Source organism: Alternaria atra (genome assembly GCF_907166805.1).
Source record: "Alternaria atra isolate CS162 genome assembly, contig: 30, whole genome shotgun sequence".
Lineage (NCBI taxonomy): Eukaryota > Fungi > Ascomycota > Dothideomycetes > Pleosporales > Pleosporaceae > Alternaria > Alternaria atra.
Genome location: NW_025091329.1, coordinates 1,155,927 through 1,176,091, shown reverse-complemented (window position 1 = coordinate 1,176,091; position 20,165 = coordinate 1,155,927). Strand labels below are relative to the sequence as shown.

Here is a 20,165-nt window from a genome sequence, read left to right as displayed (position 1 = left end):
CCGAGCGTAGCCCCTTACAGTTGTTCCGACTTCCGATCGCGCCGCTTTCCTGCACCTCCTGTGCTACTCGTCAGGAACTAAGTTACGATAAACACACACACACACACGTACACACACGTACACACACGTACACACACGTGCGCGCGCGCATCGACAACCTCCACACGCGTCTTGGCACTATCTCCCTTACGCGATGGTGTCATTTTTGTATCCATGTAGCTTAGATTTTAGATTGGACCTGAGCTAGGAGCATTCAAAGGTACTGCAACGGAACACTATCTCCTGTCACGCCTAGTACCTCTCAAGGCTTCAATTCATTGACCTGTGGCAGCCTTTACCCGCCTAGTCTAGTCTTCTCCATATCAAGGCCTTCGTACCATCCACGAACGCACCAGCGAACCCTCTACGAATACGCCGACGCACGTCAGGAGAACAATACCTACATTGCCTTGGTCCCTTACTATGCGTGCAATCGTATAGACCCACAAGGCTCATCCGAGACTACGTACATCACACGCCGTTTCGAGTCGACAGGCATATATTCATATAGAGTGATCCACTCGCCCTCTGGCGGATCTTCTGGCCCTTCCTCAATTGTTTCTAATTGAGGCGAATACGCTTTTGGTCTTCTGAGGCGGGGACAGAGTCTCGCCAAGATCGATTTAGGGGCTGGACATGGTGGCGGGGTAGAAAAGAGTGACACCGAGTTCGCTGGTCTTCATGGTCGTGAGCTGAATACGATGTCGAGACATCAGACGCGCGAGCTCGCGGACTCGTGGATACAAGGTGTTGCCTGCAGCTCTAACCGCAGATTATCTTCGTCTTCGCAATGGTTGAGGATGATCCTTACTATTTGCTGATTGGGGACTGCAAATCGGATAGAAAGATGGTCATGGCGCGTGTAGCCTGGATAGCTGGGGTACATGCTCGAAGTGACCAATCTTCCAGTGGTACCTTCTCTGGGCCATATATGCGCACGTGTGCCTACATGAATGGTGTACACGAAACAGCTTCTGGAGCCGGGAGCAGGAGCAGGATACCGTGCCACATTAGACAACGTAAATACGGCAACATGTCGCAAAGGACAGGATTCGCGAATCAAGAAATGCGGAATCCTGTTCGATTGGACTATGGAGGACTCAAAGTGATATAAGACTCGCTGGCGATGTCAATCTCTCCAACAGCACCATCATCATTACACATCTACTCAGCAGAACTTGCCCGAAGCCTTTGTTACAGACCTTTCCGCTGTCTGATATGCTGGTATATACGTGGTTCTTTTTGAGCTTGTGCTCCGCCCAAATTATCCCCTTTGATCAAACGCTGCCTATTCTTACAAGCCCGGTGGTCCATGCGAAAGCTGGGGAAGAGCTTCACTACCAGTAGGCCCAGCACGCGTAAAAGTCTAGTAAATTTCTCACCAAAGAATAGGCTCAGCAATTTTCGCAACTCAAGCTGCCAAGCCACGTTGAGCTTCCAGAACGACACGTTCTTGCCACTGTCTGCACTTGCGAACCCATTGAATTGTCCAGGCGATCAGATAGCCAAACTTCGAGTACCGGAAAGTGCACCCAATGGCCCCGCTGCACTCGAATGGTACGTTAAATTAGCAGCACTAGGAGCTGAATCTCATCTTTGCAGGCAATGCTCCGGTGCGAACGGCGTAGCTGTGGATCTCATGGTTATTTCTGGAGGGTTTGGAGATTGGGAGCGTTTCGCAGAGGACAGCGAGGCTGTACGCATTGCGGTACAGTGTCGCGCAAATACTACGGACCAATCGCGAACCAACGTCACATGTAGATAGACCCGCATAGGTCAAATTTCACACTGGTGCACTGCCACGCTTTTAAGCGCTGTATGCATGTGATATGCAAACGTGTGGCGTAGACATGTTGAGGTTGTAACTTAATGATAGTAACACATCTGTACCATGAAGTGGGTCACCCTTGACAGCATCAGAATCAATCCATGGTCATCACATAAAGCTCCTCAGCCTGCAAGGCCTCAGCGGGCTGTACTAACTTATGCTCTGCCTGAAACTCCCACCTCGGTAAAATCTCATCTGCTTTGCTAACTTAGTTTGCAGTGCTGCAGATGTACTCGCTTGTGCATTGCAAGGCTGAGATGCGGGCGTATGCGATGCATGAATTGGAGCACGCTTAGGGCCACGACTGGTTCGCTGCCGAAGATCAAAGCAAGTATGGTGGGGCAGCGTTCGGACTCGTTGAGGCGATCTGTGGTCGCGCATCGAACATGAAGTTATGCCTGAATCCGCACGTGATGAAAAGCTTTAAAGCGCTGGTTCGGGCAAGTGATAAACTTAACTAACGCATGCAGAAATTGCATGATAAGATGCGCGCGAATCACAACCTTGCTAGCGCAAAGCTGAGCGCCATCCGTCGTTGCCGTAGAGGAGCCATGCGGAAACACGAACACTAGTGGCAAATTGGAACCCTCACTTTTGTCGCCACATACAACATTCTCGCCCAGCACCATACTCTGGACTATCATCGTATCGAGAACACTGGCGGAGTACACGCACACTTCAATTCTGTCGGTACCATCATGGACAAGGTACTGGGTGTACGTGCTTGCCTCACGCCAGGTCGCACGTGGGAGTCTCGGAAAGCCGTTCGTGGCGAGAACAAGCGGGAGCAGCAATTTTACCGGTATGCATCCAATCATGCTTTGGGTCGAATATCTGTTTAACAACCCTTCTTCGAAGGCGCTAATAGTTCTATCAAGATACTATGGCCCATTCCGGGAGATGTCTGACTATGGTCCTCAATACTGCGACGTCCGCAATCCTGACGCCAGAGGGAAACACAAAGCTGTCTCATGTCCCGATAAAATTCTTACAGCCTTCTGCCAGCTAGGTGCTCTGAGGCTGAGGGCTCGCCGTTGTTTGATTTTCTTTTTTGATGTCAATCACGCCTACATTATGGCTGAGGCGACGCAAACGCTATCGCTCGAAGATGATGCGATACACGAACCCGGAGATGAGGTCTGGATGGGCCACTCTGTTATCCCTCGCGATGTTGCCTGTTGCGAGACTACCGTCAATCTTCCATCATTGCCTATCTCCGCTGCTGCAGACAGCGACATCAAGAAAAGCGCGTTCGTAGTAAACGACCTGACCAAGCACCCGGACCTATCTACGAGGCCATACGTTACTGGCTTTCCAAATGGTCGTTTCTATGCCGGTGTGCCCATAACTACGCCATCTGGCATCAATATTGGCGCATACTGCATCCTTGACGACAAAGTCCGAGATGGGGTTTCGGACAAGGATCTCATCTTTCTGCGCGACATGTCGAAAACGGTCATGACCCATCTCGAGGCTGTGCGTGCTCTTGCCGAGCGGCAGCAAACCAATCGTATGGTGGCTGGACTTGGAGACTTTGTGCGCGGTGGGGCTTCGGATGCGGGTCGCACAGCGCCGCCAGCAACCAATATACCTCTGAAGGAGGTCGGCGTAGAAGCCCAAAATGTCCACGCTGTTGAGTATCGCCTGCCCGATGCATTGGTTGATACTATGGGAACGCCCGCTACGCCATCTTCGCAGTCGGTAACGGATTACTTTGCTATTCAGCATCAACCAAGCCCACTGGCGGACCACGCTGAAGTACTTGAAAAGGATGCTGTTTCTCCACGGCAATCAAGCGACTGCAGCGGAACCTCTTCCGCAAATCATCAGAAACATGGTTTACCCGATCGACTGGTGCGGACAGAATCTGGAAGTGTACCAAGTTTTACTGCTTCTCCGATGGAAAACTCGACGGTTCGTCCACTGCCTCGTCAGCGAGAGAATGCCGACGATCCAAAGAGTACGTATCAACGTGCCGCTGAAATTCTATGTCAATCGCTCAACATCGACGGAGTTGCCTTTCTCGACGCGTCTGTCCGAGTATTTGGCGGGCTGAGCAACGATCAGAATGCTGAGTCTGTCGAAGGCAGTACTGCTGAGAGCGGCGATTCTACAGGCACCTTTTCACATTCAGATTCTGCAGCTAAGCCACGAGTCAAGCGCGCAAGAGTCTGTCAGGTGTTAGGTTGTGCACAAACTTTGCGTAACGATATGCTGGGAATGAATCATCCCAAAGATCAGCCTCCCAAAAAGTTAACGGAAGTGTTCTTACGTAAGCTTATGAATCGTAATCCGCACGGAAAAATCTGGACTTTTGATGAAGACCTCAAAACGCATTCGGAAGATGGCTTTTCTTCGGACGAATCTGGCGCCGGTATCGACGCTGCTGCAGCGCTATCACCGAGTATTCAGCAACGTAAAGCCGCCCGTAGAGATCGAAGGAGTGACGGAGAAATTTTGCAAGCGGCATTCCCAGGGGCGCGATGCATAGCACTCAGTGGCATTTGGGATTATACGAGAAAACGGTGGGCAATTGCGGGTCTGTACTGGACTCTTGATCCGTTCAGGACTATTGCCAAAGAAACAGAGATGCAATACGTTGCTGCTTTCTGTGACATCATCGTTGCCGAAACCAAACGTCTTGAAGTGGTGGGAACCGACAAAGCCAAGTCAGACTTCATTTCAAGCATATCTCATGAGCTCCGATCTCCGCTGCATGGTATTCTTGGATCATGCGAGTTATTGTCGGACCACGGGCTAGACGATACAGCAATGACGTTTCTCGAACAAATAGATTCATGCGGACGCACGTTGCTCGAAATCATCGAGCACCTGCTTGATTTCGCAAATCTCAAGAGTCAGCGATTGAGAAAGGGTTCTGTCAAGAGCTCCAAAATCAGTCGGAAGTTTTTACCACCCACCGGAAATTCTTCTGCCGATGATCTAGAAGCACTACAAAAGAGCATCGCACTAGATGCTCTGACCGAAAACACCATCGTATCCTCTATATACTCCTTTTACTATGGCCAAAGAGTCGACAAGCACACTCACCCATCGGTCATTCTTGACATTGATCGTTCTGACGGCAAGGCCTGGACATGCAGCTTAGCGACAGGCGGCTGGAAGCGCATTTGCATAAACCTCGTCACGAACGCACTGAAGTACACACCTTCCGGTTTCATTCGGGTCTCTCTAAAGCAAGAGCCCAAGCCAGGATCACGTCGACGCTTCAATGCTTTGCTTACTGTCTCCGACACTGGTATAGGCATGTCGAAGAAGTTTCAGAGCGATCGTCTTTTCCATGACTTTGCTCAAGAAGATACGTTGTCCGATGGTTTAGGCCTTGGCATGCACATGGTCTCGCGGATAATATATGCAATGGGTGGCAGGATTGAAGTCGTAAGCAATGGAGAGGGCACAGGCACTTGTGTCACTGTACTTGTGCCGCTAGAGCATAGCCAGAACAGCCCACATCGCAGTGACTCTTGGGACAAGAAAATCGTGACCTCCCCAAAAGTCTCTGGAGTTCTAAAGGTCGGCCTCGTCACAGGAACGGACGCTTCAGCAGATTTTGAGAATTCTTCGACGACAGCACAATCTTCATTGGCGATCGCTTCTGTCGAAAACAATCTCAAGTTCCTGGGCGTACAATCCGAGCGATGCAAGTGGCAAAGCGTCAGTTCATACGACCTGATAATCGTCATGGAAGCTGAACTAGCTGGATGCCTTGCGACACTACGAAACAGCAGTGCTGCAGATGATCGTTATGCAAAGAATGCCGACGGTCTTGCACCTGTGCTTGTTATATGCAACCACAATCCAAGTGCACGGATATTACGAGACTTGTGGGCGACGGACGATCTCCGGTCTTATGTAACCATGGAACATGTTGCTCTACCATGCGGCATCAAACAGATCACTCAAGCAATCTCGTCCGCTTTACGTCAGCACGAGAAGCGTAAGATGGCAGGTTCGGACATAGTAGAAGTTTATCAAGAGTCTAGAAGGGAGAGCTCAGCAGACGGTGTGGCACTACACGACATCGGGACTAACAGTCAACCCCAACTACGATCGTTTGCTCCAGTATGGGCGACGACTGATATCACTTTCGTAGAGCAGGCCTGGGCTGATTCAACGTGGTCGACTTATAAGTCAGCACATGTGCTTCCAGTACAATCGTCGCCAGCAGAAGCTCAACTTTTCTCCTCATCGACCCGTAGCATATCGGCCCCCCAGGCTGATCTGGACTCACAGTCTGCACGGATTCTGGCACCGGGTACTCCTTCAATCGAAGTCACGTCTGCACTTGGACTTTCCACCCAAATTCCAATCTTACTACTTGTCGACGACAACAACATCAATCTCAAGCTTCTCTCTACCTTCGCCAAGAAGTACAAGTACTCGCATATCCTCGCGCAGAACGGTCAGCTTGCTCTTGACGCCTTCGAGAACGCTCACAGAAATCTCAGCTCGTGTAACAGCACCGAGGCGCAAGACGTTCGCACAGTAGGAACCGGCATGCCAAATACAATTATTATGGACATCAACATGCCTGTAATGGACGGTTATGAAGCCGTTCAGCGGATCCGCCTTTACGAGAAAAAGCATCGTTTAACGGCATCCAAAATAATTGCTGTAACTGCTTTACAGTCGGAGGCTGCGCGAGCCGAGGCCATTGGTAGTGGCTTTAATATGTTCTTAAGCAAGCCGCTTAAACTGAAGGATCTAGCGAAGCTTATCGAAGTATGTTGATCAGGTAGGCCAGCACTCCTCTTGATAAGCTATAGTCGATCCGTTTCGTCGTCCTAGCATCAGACCGGGATTGAATGGCTTCTAGCGTAGCCCTTATCTTGTTCCGTTACGACGATGCCGTTCCCACCAGCTGCTCCACCGTATCGACGATACTTCCTGCTATTCTTTCCAAAGACGCAATCGGTGAGCATCAACTGGTGTGCTTCATACGATCCCAATTTTGCCCAAGGATTTGCGTCTGCTCTATACACTCGATGGCTTTGGTGGCTAGCTGTGGCGTGCTTAGAATGGTCCGAAGGCTGTCCTGTCCGGAAAGGCTGCCGAAGACGCGATTCTGGAGATCCCGATACTTGCTGCAGTGGATAAGGATATGAGCGACAGTTTGTCGTCTCGCTCCGCAGTCGCATTGGGGGCTGGTGACGTCTGGCACTCCTCGGTTGAAAGGAAGTCGTTCAGCCCTGTCTTCTCAGTCCGTAGCTGCACTAGCAGCGCGCTCTCCCACTTAGTGAGCCCCTCGTGGAGCCGGAGTACCTTCTTGGTAGGCGTTTGCGTGTGTCTGTAGGTTGCCCGGCCCTTGGTTTCTTTGCGCCAACTCGTTATCCATGCCTGTTCTGTTTGTGCTTTGCACCATCTTCTCAGCGTTGATCTATAGTGTATAGCTTCGGAGGTGCGTCTGCTGGCAGGCGTCTGCGACCATCTTCCCTCTATCCGGTGGCCTCCTTGGCCGCTTTGTCGACGGCTTCGTTCCTGGTATGCCTACATGGGCTGGTATCCATCGGACAGTCACCGGCCGACCTGTGTCCTGGAGTCCCTGGACTTGTCGCGCAATCTCCTCAAGGATATAAGCTCCCGATCGTCCTTCGGCCTTGGCTATAGACCAGATAGCAGCCTGATTGTCTGTGTAGATGGCGACGTCTTGTTGACTGCCGCCTCTATCTGCATACTCTTGTGCGATCTAGAGTGCTAGGCTGATACCTTGCAGCTCTGCTGCGTATACTGTGGATGCTGTATCTGGTTCCATGTGCACTGCTCGTGTCTGCTGCATAAGCGGACATACAGCTGCAGAGCCTATCTGTCTATTAATACCGCTGCCGTCCGTGTAGATGCTGAGGCTGTCTTCCTTTATATGCTCTCTGTCGTGTCTCTTACGTGCCTTCTCGGCTGTTTTGTCGATGTAACTTAACTTACTTGCTAACTCTATCCCACAAATGGAAAATGAGATTCGAGCCCAAGCAGCTGCTCGCTACTATTGGTGGGAATGGCAGAGGTTCCTGGTCTGTTGCTCTGCCCATCTCGCGTTCATGAACTGACTGATCGTCGAAGCTGTTCACCCGGCAACAAACCGTACATGCACCGCAAAACTGGCAACAAACTTCACCAGAGGTGCGACGTCAGATCGTGAATCGGGTCAATGCGGCGTTGAAGTACGAGAAGATTTCTGAGGCGCCGGAGGAAGTTATTGAATGGCGTATGGAGACACTCTTGAGCCGTCGATGCAGGGTAAGTTACACGAAGCTGTACTCAAAATGACGCACATGCTAAGCGTGAGAAGGATAAAGGACAGGAATAGATTGCGACAGCAACGCGTAACATTGCACGAGTCACGAACGCACATGCCGCAGGTAATCAAGACATCCCATATGCAAAGAATCATTGTGAATGTACGTGTGCCATGAGGAAGACTGTTGCCCTTCTACAACGCTGTACAATTGAGATCGCAGTGGCGCGCCACCTGTATCCACATTCATCCCCTCCGTGAACTCTTCGTTTGTGTGCCCGCCATTCCGTGTACATGGATCTGCGCTGTGATATAGGTGACTGTGTGGCTCTTGTGAAGGTGTGATCGATCGAGGGACGTGGTCATGGTCGACGAAGAGACGATGACGTGTATGCCTGGCAGGACTTGCGGCAGTGATAGGTCGTTTTCGCCAGTGCAAATTGTCCGCGTTCTCCACCCAGGTGCACACATCGACGTCGAGCGGTATAGGCTCGAGAGAGGCGCGTCTCGACGGTATTGGTCCTAGGGCGCGAGGCCGGCATTGTGCACACATCGAAGTCGGGGTTCAAAAAAGGCCGCGCGCCCTGACGGTACTGGTTCGAAGCAGACCCTAGGACGCGTCACCACTGGCTACCATCCAGAAGTCGCATACCCTCGTCTCCCAAGGTAGGAGACGAGGACAACCTGAGTCCGCTGTGGCCTTCTTGCATGCGCCAGCAGGCATGCTCTTGTGATGTTAGCTCAATACACTCTATCGGATCGCTGTACTTACTGAAATGAATCGTCGTCGTCGTCCTGGCTATTTGTCGTCGTTTTGAGAGAGGGGAAGAGGTGGACGCAAATGCGGCAAAAAGAAGCAACTACACTAAGGCCCAGGCTCAAGCTGTCGGCCGCCTTGCTGTCGCCGCGGCGAAGGTAAAGGATGCAGTTGGGTTGCAAACGACTGGCTGGTGATAAGTGCGGTATCAGCAGATTGGTGGCTGGTGGCGACAGGCTGTCTGCCTAGTCGACAGGGACATGGTGGGCCGAGCTTTAAGCTGCCTCCAACATATTTCTCTGCCCCTATGCCTGTGATCAGAAGACAGTAGACTGCTAAACGCAGGCCCACCACATAGCCCGTATAACGTTAGCCCACAATATGCGCTACAATGATCCAGAGGGAAGGCGCACGGGTGACAACAGGGCGAACGTTCTAAGTTAACGACAAACGGGTACCGCGCTCATTTATCGTGAACGCGCGATACTGCACCACTCTTACCCGTAGATACGTACGCTTTATGGGTATGGCTGGGACAACTAGGGTCACCGCTTCCTCTCACGTGATAAACGAATCAATATGGCATATGTTTAGCGTACGTTTAGGACATTATAATCAACTATTGTATTGCGTTTATCTATTTACAGAAGCGCGAGAGCGAACATGGACCACACACTAAACCTCATTGTCGTACCGGTAGAACTAAAGATGGGCGGGGCTATGGCTACTGAGCTGATACTGGAGTTTGCGGACAACGTACTAGTAGGTGTTAGATACGTGTTTGCTTTGCTTGTTGTTAGATGAACTGAGGGCAGCTCGCATACACCGTTAGTCGGCGTTGCTGTGGCTTCGACGCCCGCCAAGGCGTTGTGGAGGAACTGAGCATGCGCTCCGTGTGGATTCAGACTGAACACCATCCCCGCCTGGCAATGAGAGCGCTTTGCTGTTTGAGCGCAAAAGAACCATTTCGCTTCCTGACTCGTAACCTCGATTTCGACGATGAATTTTTCGCTCACGTTAGCCGGATTGTACTGTCGAAATCCAGTGTCGAATTTCTGGCTGCTGTGACATGGATTCCAAAGATCACTCTCAGTCAATGTATGATTCAGTCCCAGGAAATTGAAAGCGATGATTGAACCAGCAGAAACGTTCAGCGATGACGGCGAGAAGACAAGTTCCCCTGCTTCGCCGACAGTGACAGTAGTTGTAGGTCGAGACCCACTTGCAGTGCCCGTAGATTGCGGGATGTGTGTTGCGTTCCAGCCTCGAAGCGAAGTAGTGTTCCAAGACCCACGTAATGTAAGGGAGCTATCTATCGCAGTTGCGTGCAGTGCGGGGGACTGGACGGCCGAGTCTCGCTTTGAGGTCGCCTGCAAGCAGGGCGGGGTAACGCACGTTGTGGCAGCCAGCACAACGGTGCTAAAATACGCTAGTAGAAAGTGAAGCTTAGCCATCATCTCTGCACGCTTTTCGGATGGCCCAAGTCTCTTCTTAAGTAGCGCACCCTTGCGTGCTCAGATGCGGGTGTCTGGAAGCAGTGTGACTGGAAAGCGGGTTGCGGGTCAAGGAGGGACTACGATACAGTCTTCCTGCGCCTGTATTACCAAACAGCCCCATTCGGTTACTGGCTTCTGTATCTTGATTACAGCACAACGCAAAACATTCTGGAACGGTGTTTCTATAAAACTCATCCGCGTGCCGGCTAGTGATGCAGCAGAAACCAATACCATCTTACCCAACGTTGAGCAGGTCTCAACATCCACTACTACACACCGTAACACACGTCAGGAGAAACACAAGAAGCTTACACCATGGCCACACAAGTCGACTACCCTCCTTCATCTTCCCGCCAAGGCGGTTCCCACGCAGCGATTGACACCAGATTACCCACGGATAAGAAAGGAAAGGCCGTAGCCAAGACCAAGGAAACCGATGCGACGGTAGGAAACGAGCCCAGCGGCATCGAGGAGACACGAAAGGACAAGCTTGTTCGAAAAGAAGTCGACGCTGAAGGCGATCCTAACAACGATGTTCGATCGGTCTCGCGTCGTGACAATGCTTCTTCTCATCACTCACAAGATGAGGAGGATTCTTTTGCAAGCTCGGGAGACTCTGATTCTGAAGCTGATCCTAACGAGGACGAATCATCAATCCAGGTGAGGAAGGAAGCAAAACGAATCAGGAAGGCTGAGCTCTATAAAAACCCCGAGGCGAAAAAGGAACATAGAGCTAAGACAAAAGCACGCAGAGATGCGAAGGATCAACAAAGAAAGGTACAAATCGAGAATGAAGGGATGCGCGGTTACACTGAGGCACGCAAGGCACGCAAGCCACCGCCTCCACTCCCGGCAGAAGTACAGAAGGTCTGGAAGGGTCTGTATCCTATGGTGAAATCCTGGTGGCTAAGGGACAGGAACAGTGAAAGGATTCCTGATAGTCACCAGAAGGCATTCAATCAGGCTAATGGGAAGATTAGAAAGTACATCGAAGGCGTCATATCGTCACCTGGACAAAAGAAAGCCGCTGAGCTCTTCATGGCTCAGTGGCCTAAGAAGAAACTACGTGAGAGGCGAGCTTTTGTCGCTTAGAATTCCCAGGCTTCAAACGAGGCTATCGAAAACGAGTTGGTGGATATTAAGAACAGGTTTCGAGTGGAGCTCGGGCTAGAGAAGTGTACCAGACAGGAGATGATCAACAAGTATGAGTTTCCTGCACAGCGACTCTACAACTCTATTTCTGAGCTCAACAAGCATCTTCGACGGGTCAATCAATTGGAGTCGAAGGAGCAATTAGAAAAGAAGCGCATCGAGACTTTCGAGCAGATAGAGTCGACCAAAGATCGAAAGCAAAAGGCCCGATTGGACCTAAAGGTAGTCGAGCTTGAAGAGGATATGGAATCAAACGAGCGCCAGATTGAAGACTTCCTTCGTGGGGCTTTGATCTTCATGGAGGAGACGTCGAACGGCATGGGCATCAATTCAGTTGATATCATGTCTACTGAAGCACGTGAGAGGTTCGAGAGCTTTATCAAAACCTCAGATCAGCACGAAGAGCTTTATAAGAAGCTAAGTGCCCAGATCGAGCGACCAACATTGGAACAAAATGTCGCATGGGAACTAGCATCCCGCCCCGTATACGATCTTGTTACTATCGTGCGCGATGATTCCGTCCAATCGGACGACCACCTAAAAGCTGTGAACAAGCACCTGACCACGATCAAGAGACACAACAAAAGTTTGCAGGACTCTAATAAAGCGAATGGCATCGGTATAGACGTAAACTGTATGCCCATGGCAATCTTAGAGGAGATGGTGGACCAATGGAAGAAAGAAGATCGGGACCAGGTGCTAGCAGAGATCGAGAACTTGCTGAAGCAACTTGCAAGTGAAGAGCCAGCAAAAGACACTTTGATAGCACTCGAGACGAACGAAGCACCTGACAATGTGCCTGATCCTGTTCTCGAGACAGATGAAGCACCTGGTGATACTCCTGCTCCTGAATCTACCTCAAGGACCCGGACTCAGTCTCCTATACAGAAATTTTCTCTTGGCCAGTTGACAGACGAGAATCTGCTCGATCTGGACATAGATTCGATGTCACTAGATAACGACCGCGTTGAGCCTTTCGCATACGGGAATGGTGAAACGGAATACGGACCGTTGGTAGCAACTCGCGCTTCAATTTCCGATAACCCCAGATTCCATCGCTTTATCATCAACGCTGGTATAGGAGAAGAGAAATGGGAGTACTTCAGGGTAATCAAGGGAAGTGACCTAGGTCCAGGAGGTGCTGAGAGTATGCCGCAAGACAAAGTGACCAATTTCAATATAAAGGAAAGGAAGAAAGGCCTTAAGAATAACCCATTGATAGGGATCGGTCCCTGTGTCGTCATGCCACGCGCAGAAGGCTATGTTAGTCGCGCCGGCGCAAAGCAGCGTCAGCCTGATACTTACGTCCGCGTTGCGTATAAGGGGATTACACAGGCTGATTGGCTAAGCAAAACCGAGTTCATCCAACTTGCTGGGAAAAAGTATGCAGAAAAGCACTTAGCGATCATGATCCCAGCCTACCACAAACGACAGCAGTACTTCGAGGCGTGCAAGGCACAAAGAAGGCATCCTAAGACGAAGCTCCCTTTGACTTCGGAGGACTTTGAAAGCCACCCATGGCTGTTTCCAGATGATGAGAGGATGATCAAGCGGCCCGAAGAGAATGATCCTATGGAGGTTGACGACGACGACGAATCTGTGATTGAAAATGTCAAGGTCAACGTAGGAGATATGCCAGATGTAGAGTCGCGTGATCCATTTAAGAAGAAGAGAGCTGTTCTTCCACTGAGCGGCTCAGCAGGTTCAGAATACTAGTGCTACGTAACCTTGGAATAATCTCTTGACTACAAATTTTAATGTATAATAGTACCTAGATAGTTAGCCAATGGGTTTTTCTTTAATACAATGCTACCACTGTACATATCCCAACGGGAACGCCTGCCAAAGCACTATGCACCGAGATCATCACCTCAAGGCGCGCTACAGTTCTGCCTAATACGGCCTAACTCACCACGGAGAGGAAGCTCTACCTGGTATAACTGATGCTGAGCACGAGTGGATGATTGGCAAGGAAAGATCATATTTAGGGAATCTTTAGGCGCGAGTGGCGCTTCTCCGTGGGTGTGTGTTGCAGATCTTAGTACAAGAGGCGGGTTCGTTTCCGGATGACATGTAGATGTGACAGCATCGTCACACATCTCAACAATATCTAACAGGCCATGGTAGCCAATAGCAAACTGGGAGCAATAGCGGCCACGCCTTCAGCGGCTGAATCTAGCTAGTCTAGCGCAAGAGTGGGACGCTGGTGACAAAAGTCAGACGCCGGTTGCGGGCGGCAGTCGGGCGCTGGGCTGACGAGTGTTGGAATGCCGGGATGCAGTTTCTAGAAAGGTCCGTAACTTCTGAAGTCGCGTTGAGAACTATTAACAACGCTGTGCGAGCTTTAGTTTTGCCTGCCTGTTCTTGTTTCTGTCGTAATCTTGTGCATGTGTCAAGTGCTGTTTGATAAGACATAGTATGGTGGATGAACGCTGTTCTATAATAGAGCTAGGCATAGATGGGCGAGTTCACCTCTAGCTGACAGCAGACCTGAAGCAATACAGGATAGTCCTTCAATAGGCAAGGTTCTAAAAGCAGAACAAAGGACCTAGGGTTTGGGCGCACGGATCCACAATGTGATAGTAAACAGGGGCATGAGACGTGGCTATATTATTGGCAAGAACGCCATTATGCAACAATCTGTCAAGCATGCCTGCCACTGGTACCCATGCAGGTAGACGATGCACCTGACGGTGAAGATGCATACGCTGCACAAAGTTTCCTACATGAAACGGGTATTACTGTAAGGGGCTGCGCAAAGTATGCCGATGCCTGGTAACAGGATTGTATTCGATGAAGAAGAAAACCTATCTATGGTGCTGCGATATCTATATACGTTTAGCTTATCGTTCGCGTAGCATCTTGAAGCTTCTAGAATGCCGAGGAGGCTCCGAAGGTTCCACCGAGGATCACTATAGCATCCGGGCTCTAGCCCGTTACAGGGACACCGCCTTGTTACATGCCTATGTAAGACAGTTACAGTCAAGACCAGGAAAGTAGAGCACAGAGGCGTTCTAAAGGGGGCAATCAGCATCTTGGGCACATCTACCGAAATCATGTACAAGCTCAGAATCTCGGGAGAGCATGAGTGGGAGATGCAGCTTAGTATGAGCGACCTAGCAGATGGGACCGCAACAGTTCAAGCCGGCGACGACAAGATGTAGACCGCTTCCCTTCTAACATCCCAATCTTGTGTATCCTAGCAGTCTTTACCTCGATCTCCAACATTTTGTAGCCTCTTTTCTGTCACACTCATTTTGTAGTCGAATAACATTTGCCAATATCCTAATTTCATTTCGCACAAGATGCTTTATGGACCAACTTCTCACTCAATAAAACCTTTTGATGCCCGCTTATCATAGGGCGATGACTAAATCAGCTGTGAGGCCGAGTTGCTGGACTGCGGGGCGGGTTCGGGGTCGTACTAGAGTCTAAGGTCGAGGTCGTATTGGCGTTCGAGGGTGTATTGGTGTTTGAGATCGAGGGGAACCACATGAAAATAAGTCCATGTGCAGTTTGCGGATGTAACGAACTCAGCGCCTTGATGATGTTAGCGATGATATGTGTAGAATCCAAGCTTCTTACTAGAAACAGATATCCGGACAGCTGCATCTCATCCATGACAGTAAAGTCGAGAACAGTTACTGCGATAGAAGCCGCGAGCAGTAGCAAAGCGAAGGCCGGGTAATAACGTGAGAAGAGCCAGCGTGAGTCCTTCCTACCTGCCCAAGTAAGGTATAGGTATAATGCAAAAGAGACGAGGGGCGAAACCCGCGTTGTACGTGGTGTTGGAAAACATGACGCGAGCACTACAGCTAAGAGAATAAGAGCTGTGACGATGCATTGACAACACCACCAACGCAAAGGACGTTGGTTTTTCGATTTCTGTTGGATTGGGAACCATTTGTGTACAAGAACCTGGATAGATGCGTTAGAGTTGTGCTTTACCTATATCGTATGAAGACTTCTTACCCAGTCGGCAATAGAAAGGGCACCGAAAGTGGACACTTGCACTTGCAGGCTGTGCACTGTGTGACCACGCCTCGCGAGGTCGATGGACGCAATGCAGGGCCAGCAGGGAGTGACGTAAACTAGTAACGGGATCGCTAGAAACAGGATAGACCACGGGGTGGTCATAGACCATTCATTACGACAGAGCAGGCGTACGGCCATAGGAATCCGGGCAACCAAGACGAAAGCAGAACAAACAACAACAGCAATGTCTGTAGGATACATTTGAGTATGAGCAGGAAAGGCGGGTGATATGAAAGGGGCTGATGCACGCTCTTATGTGCAATACCAAACCATGGGGCGAAGGGATGCTGCTAGTGGATGCATCCATGCATGACCACTGTGGAGCCCGAAAGCCGCTCGTTCACCCTGTGGCTGTTGGCGCTCTTCTACTAGTGATGCATTGTTTTTGCATTGCGTCCACCTCACAATAAACCTGCGCAGCGGCTTGATTAAATGGCATTGTCGTAAGGATGGGAAAGCAGAAGAATAGGCATGCAGTATGGCAACGAGAACGGCTCATTCACGTTTCGATGCGCATCTTACCTACAGAACCATGCGTCAAAGCTGAAGCCGCGAAACTTCAATAAGTAACAGAATGCAGCGGCGCAATGCTGTCGCGCCGTTCCTGCGCAATCTTAGCCGCGTTCAACCGTCGCCCTTCACATGCTCTTAGTGCATCGGCGAGTACAGATATAGCATCAGCAGAGGAAGCTTGCGCTACAGATGTTTTATCGTAAGGCCGAACATCTCTACTCTCTACAAATTCCAGGTCTTATGACAAGGGAGATTGCACGTGAGTTTCAAGAAATAGATCCTGCTCTTATCCAGCGCCGAGTGCCATTTAGTGAAGAACGTATCCATGCCCGGCTAGCAAACGAATATTGCATCCCCATCCTCGGCTATCACTCCTTCCGACCCTAGCAGATATACAGTGCCATACAGATCAATGGGTGTCAATTTCGCTATGTATACATCCTGAGCGGCTAACACAGGGCTTGAGCCTACGTCATCTTATAACGAAACCGGATGAAGGCTAACGCGGCCTCTACCATAAGCCTGTCGCGCCATTTAAAGGACGTGGTCGTTACAAATACGTGCAACCTGTGGTCACGAGCGTCTCGGACTTGGGGCTCATTTGGCGTTTCCGAATTGGATTTCTGTTATACTCAATTTCTGAAGACATGGGCGGGGAAAAGAACATACTACAAAGGATTCGAAATGAGACGCAATGGTAGAGATGACCTCATCGTTCTCGCTCATCAGATCAGGAAGAACCTTGCCAAATAGAGACATATAGTCCATCAGAGCTGGCATAAGTAACACAGGGCGGTCGTACGGCTGATAAAGACCCCATTCTTCCAAGCTCTTTCGTAACTGAGGAAAGGATGCCTGAATTGCTGCTTCTATGTTGCTGCGGTGACGTGCGAGCAGAGCCATAGGGCCTTTGCAGAAATCCGGTGGTATAGGCATAAGAACATGTCTCTTCCAACGGAGGTGTGCGATCCAAGTCTCAGAAGCGGGATTTTTTTGGTAGGCGTAATCGAGCGTAACAAGCACACTGCAAAAGTTGTCGAAGATCCTCTCGTGTGCGCGCTCGGTTGCTTGCACTGGACAAACACCATATCGCCGTTCACATAGGGGCCGCACGCCCTTCTCTTTCCAATGTAACAAATCGTCATGTCGAAGAGGAACGTTGTAAAGATTCGGGAAAAAATCCGCTTCATAGACGTCTGGCTGAACGAAGACCGCCAGGAATTCTCGGAAAGCTGGAATCTGAAACGTATCAGAGTATTATCACACAGAATCTTTCAACATGACTTACAATAATCTGGTGATGATCAGGCTGCGAGTCGTTTAGTGATAGCATGGAGGCAAAATCAAGCATCCCGGCCAAGGCCATGCTTGATGTGGGGATAAGACAAAACGGAGGGCATCGAGCTTACTTGTAGTATATATATCGAATGCAAGCCATGGGCGGTTAATACCCGTGTCTATCTCAGCGCATGGACGGTCGTGTCGATCGCCTTTTTAAATCGCGAGACTTCCGGCTTGCATTGGCCCGCCATAGAGCGCTCAAGGTGGTTGTACTGAGTTTTGAGTGTGTTCACAATAAGCATCACGTCTGCTTTGTCCCGCCATCCGAACGCTGTGCTCGTTGCGAATCCAGACAAATTTTTGTTCGACGCCTCCGATAAGAATCGCTATTTTGATCGGCTCAGGGCGCTCTGTAGTGTTTCGAAGGTTCATGCACATCCCATATACAAAAGTGTGATCCGTCCCGCAATTTAGTTTCAGACAGCTTTTTGTATTGGATTGATCTGGGGAAGTAGACCGGCGCCAAAAAAGATTTTCTGTTGGTGTGATGTTAAGGCGGACTTCATTCACATATTTTTCTCATGCAAGCCCAAACACCACCCGAAAAAACAAGAGCATAATAGACCAAGAACCCCAAACAATAATGAACGACCATGTAGTTGAAAGAACTACGAAAAGAAAAGGCACGAATGCCGACCGCATATCCTCGGGTGCAAACATTGATGACACTGTTAACACCACCATACTAATCATCTGTATATTGTCACCAGGATCAGGCACTGGCTAAAGTCAGCAGTTGTTCATTTGCGAGCATTTGTGCGCCTTACTATGCAAATTTCCCACGAAGCAGAGATAGGTCGAGAATCCGAAGACCCCCAGCAAGACCAGGTTCTGAGGAAGCAGATAGCTCGCCAGTAACACCAACCATAGTAACACTTCCCGATATTTGCGTAAGATTCGATCCGGATACATGCTAACGAACCGTGCAAGCGCTAACCGAGCTATCAAGAGGTGGACTTGAAGCCAGAGACCCATGGTCGGATGCTGTATTGAGCTTGATTCTGTGAGTGTGTGCGCGTGCATGTGTGTGTATGACAACCAATTCCTCGGTAATATACCCACAGTATTCAAAGCTAGGGAGAAGACCCAACAGCCCTCAAGTATGCGCCAATTCAACTAACACAGTGATGCTGTACAGGATAGCATCACGGTGTTCAATGTGTATCGGTTGTTTTCTGGATCTCGGCGCAGCTCGAGGTAAAACGAGACTAAGAAGCCGTATGTTGCACTGAAAGAGAGCGCAACCAGATCTGTTTTCAATCAAACTCATCAGCAAAGCTCTTGAGAATTAGGAACCACATGCCTTGCTCTAATGGCCTCATAACAATAAGTGTTGTCGTATGATAATCGGCCAATGTCAATACCAGTAGGTGCTGGGATTGGATGAACCACTCCCCAACGGCAATAGAAGGTCTTCGAGCTATCAAGTGTAGAGATTTTTACTTTGAAAAAAAGCCCCAAGAAGAGCGGGGTGATGGAGTTATATACAGGGTTTGCATAGGCAACTTCTTTGAGATTGGACGAAGCGGTCGAGCCTATAATGTGGGCCAGCGCACACTGCATCGGCGAGCAAGTATCTCCGCGCACATGATTGACATGGGCAACTGCTGGTGATGGAAACGTCATGATAAAGAGACAATCTACAAGGGCTTACTAGGTTATGGGTTTCTGCGAGGTAGAGGCACCTAAGCCATGTGGAGAAGAGACGTAGTGGCGTTGCCGGCCCCTGGTTGCAGCGCCTCTATACTCTATTTCAAGAATTCCCCTACATCACGGAAGTGATACGTGGCTCAGGATGCATCCCTAGTGCGTGATAAAGTTTATATCATTGGTGGGTGCAACATGTGCAGGAGACAGGACATGCTATGGGTACATGTTGTAACAACGCAGGCAAGATACTGGCGAGAGAATACAGTAGTCAATTGGTCTAGAGAACACTGCACGGATATGATGATGAGAAAGTGGTAATGCCCGCTTAGGCCATGTTAGCATCTATTTTAATGAGCTTCACCGAACCATCATCAGCCACACAAAACTGAACGTCCTCACGCTCCTCCTCAAATACCTCAGGCACCTCGCTACCAACGATGAAATGAGATGTCTTAATAATGCCGTTGACCTATATTTGTCAGCTTCAGCACTCGAATCTTGTAGGGAAGTTACCTGGTTGCATTTCGTCAGGCCCAATCCACAATTTGTTGTCAGGTTAGGGAAGGCCTTTAGTTCTTTGCTGCGAAGGAGAGGACGCCAGTCACGTGCAGGCTCGTTTCCACTGAACGTGTTGTCCTCTTCAGAAGCGTCCTCAGGGTGTCGTCGATCAATACTTTTCCGTCGAGTTGATTCTTCATATGTATCCCATAATTCTCGCGTTTTTGCTTCTAATGATAGTATCAAAGAAATCTCTTGTGTGGTTGAAAGGTCCGGGCGGTTGTCGTTAGTGTCTAGGTCGAGCGACGCAGTAGGTGTTCGAAGTACACAGGCAGTGGAGCCAGGGGAGCCAGCACATTCGAAGTCAAGATCTTCGAGGTTTGCTTTGGGTCTGATGATCATTTTTATGTACTCCCAGAGCGGTGCCCAACAAGTACGCTTGTGTCTCCGTGGCTCAGCAGTCATGGAGGACGGAGGTTGGGCCATTTGGAATCGGTTGTCGTGCAGGAAGGCAACCGGTGAAGGACGCAAGAGCGGTGAGACGATGGATGCAGGACTTTTCCGCCTCGCAGGAAGGGTTCATGATATATGAGTATTTCAAGCCAC

At 49.9% G+C, this 20,165-nt stretch overlaps 7 protein-coding genes across 9 annotated transcripts; 4 read left to right on the top strand and 3 right to left on the bottom strand.

Moving 5' to 3' along the window:
• Positions 1-2,941: 2,941 nt before the first annotated feature.
• ALTATR162_LOCUS9783 (uncharacterized protein) lies at positions 2,942-6,619 on the top strand (the record flags this gene model as incomplete). Of its 2 annotated transcripts, none has more annotated exons than XM_043317418.1 (1): positions 2,942-6,619. In XM_043317418.1, one exon carries the CDS (start codon positions 2,942-2,944, stop codon positions 6,617-6,619), a length of 3,678 nt encoding a protein of 1,225 aa, XP_043173353.1. The 2 variants fall into 2 exon arrangements, with proteins under 2 accessions (XP_043173353.1, XP_043173354.1); XM_043317419.1 differs by having other exon boundaries at positions 5,135-6,619.
• A 1,208-nt stretch (positions 6,620-7,827) lies between these two features.
• ALTATR162_LOCUS9782 (uncharacterized protein) lies at positions 7,828-8,189 on the top strand (the record flags this gene model as incomplete). Its single annotated transcript, XM_043317417.1, has 3 exons — positions 7,828-7,893; positions 7,943-8,119; positions 8,172-8,189. 3 exons carry the CDS (start codon positions 7,828-7,830, stop codon positions 8,187-8,189), a joined length of 261 nt encoding a protein of 86 aa, XP_043173352.1.
• Positions 8,190-8,747: 558 nt separating this feature from the next.
• Positions 8,748-9,136, bottom strand: ALTATR162_LOCUS9781 (uncharacterized protein; the record flags this gene model as incomplete). The annotated part of the gene is made up of 3 exons (XM_043317416.1): positions 8,748-8,844; positions 8,890-9,060; positions 9,129-9,136. 3 exons carry the CDS (start codon positions 9,134-9,136, stop codon positions 8,748-8,750), a joined length of 276 nt encoding a protein of 91 aa, XP_043173351.1.
• A 1,549-nt stretch (positions 9,137-10,685) lies between these two features.
• On the top strand, positions 10,686-11,462 carry ALTATR162_LOCUS9780 (uncharacterized protein; the record flags this gene model as incomplete). Its single annotated transcript, XM_043317415.1, has 1 exon — positions 10,686-11,462. The coding sequence occupies one exon, from the start codon at positions 10,686-10,688 to the stop codon at positions 11,460-11,462; it is 777 nt and encodes a 258-aa protein (XP_043173350.1).
• Positions 11,463-11,561: 99 nt separating this feature from the next.
• On the top strand, positions 11,562-13,238 carry ALTATR162_LOCUS9779 (uncharacterized protein; the record flags this gene model as incomplete). 2 transcript variants are annotated; one of them, XM_043317414.1, is made up of 2 exons in its annotated part: positions 11,562-12,810; positions 12,858-12,862. In XM_043317414.1, 2 exons carry the CDS (start codon positions 11,562-11,564, stop codon positions 12,860-12,862), a joined length of 1,254 nt encoding a protein of 417 aa, XP_043173349.1. The 2 variants fall into 2 exon arrangements, with proteins under 2 accessions (XP_043173349.1, XP_043173348.1); XM_043317413.1 differs by having other exon boundaries at positions 11,562-13,238.
• Positions 13,239-16,667: 3,429 nt separating this feature from the next.
• Positions 16,668-17,436, bottom strand: ALTATR162_LOCUS9778 (uncharacterized protein; the record flags this gene model as incomplete). The annotated part of the gene is made up of 2 exons (XM_043317412.1): positions 16,668-17,309; positions 17,359-17,436. 2 exons carry the CDS (start codon positions 17,434-17,436, stop codon positions 16,668-16,670), a joined length of 720 nt encoding a protein of 239 aa, XP_043173347.1.
• Positions 17,437-19,386: 1,950 nt separating this feature from the next.
• ALTATR162_LOCUS9777 (uncharacterized protein) lies at positions 19,387-19,961 on the bottom strand (the record flags this gene model as incomplete). The annotated part of the gene is made up of 2 exons (XM_043317411.1): positions 19,387-19,530; positions 19,575-19,961. 2 exons carry the CDS (start codon positions 19,959-19,961, stop codon positions 19,387-19,389), a joined length of 531 nt encoding a protein of 176 aa, XP_043173346.1.
• Positions 19,962-20,165: the final 204 nt, after the last annotated feature.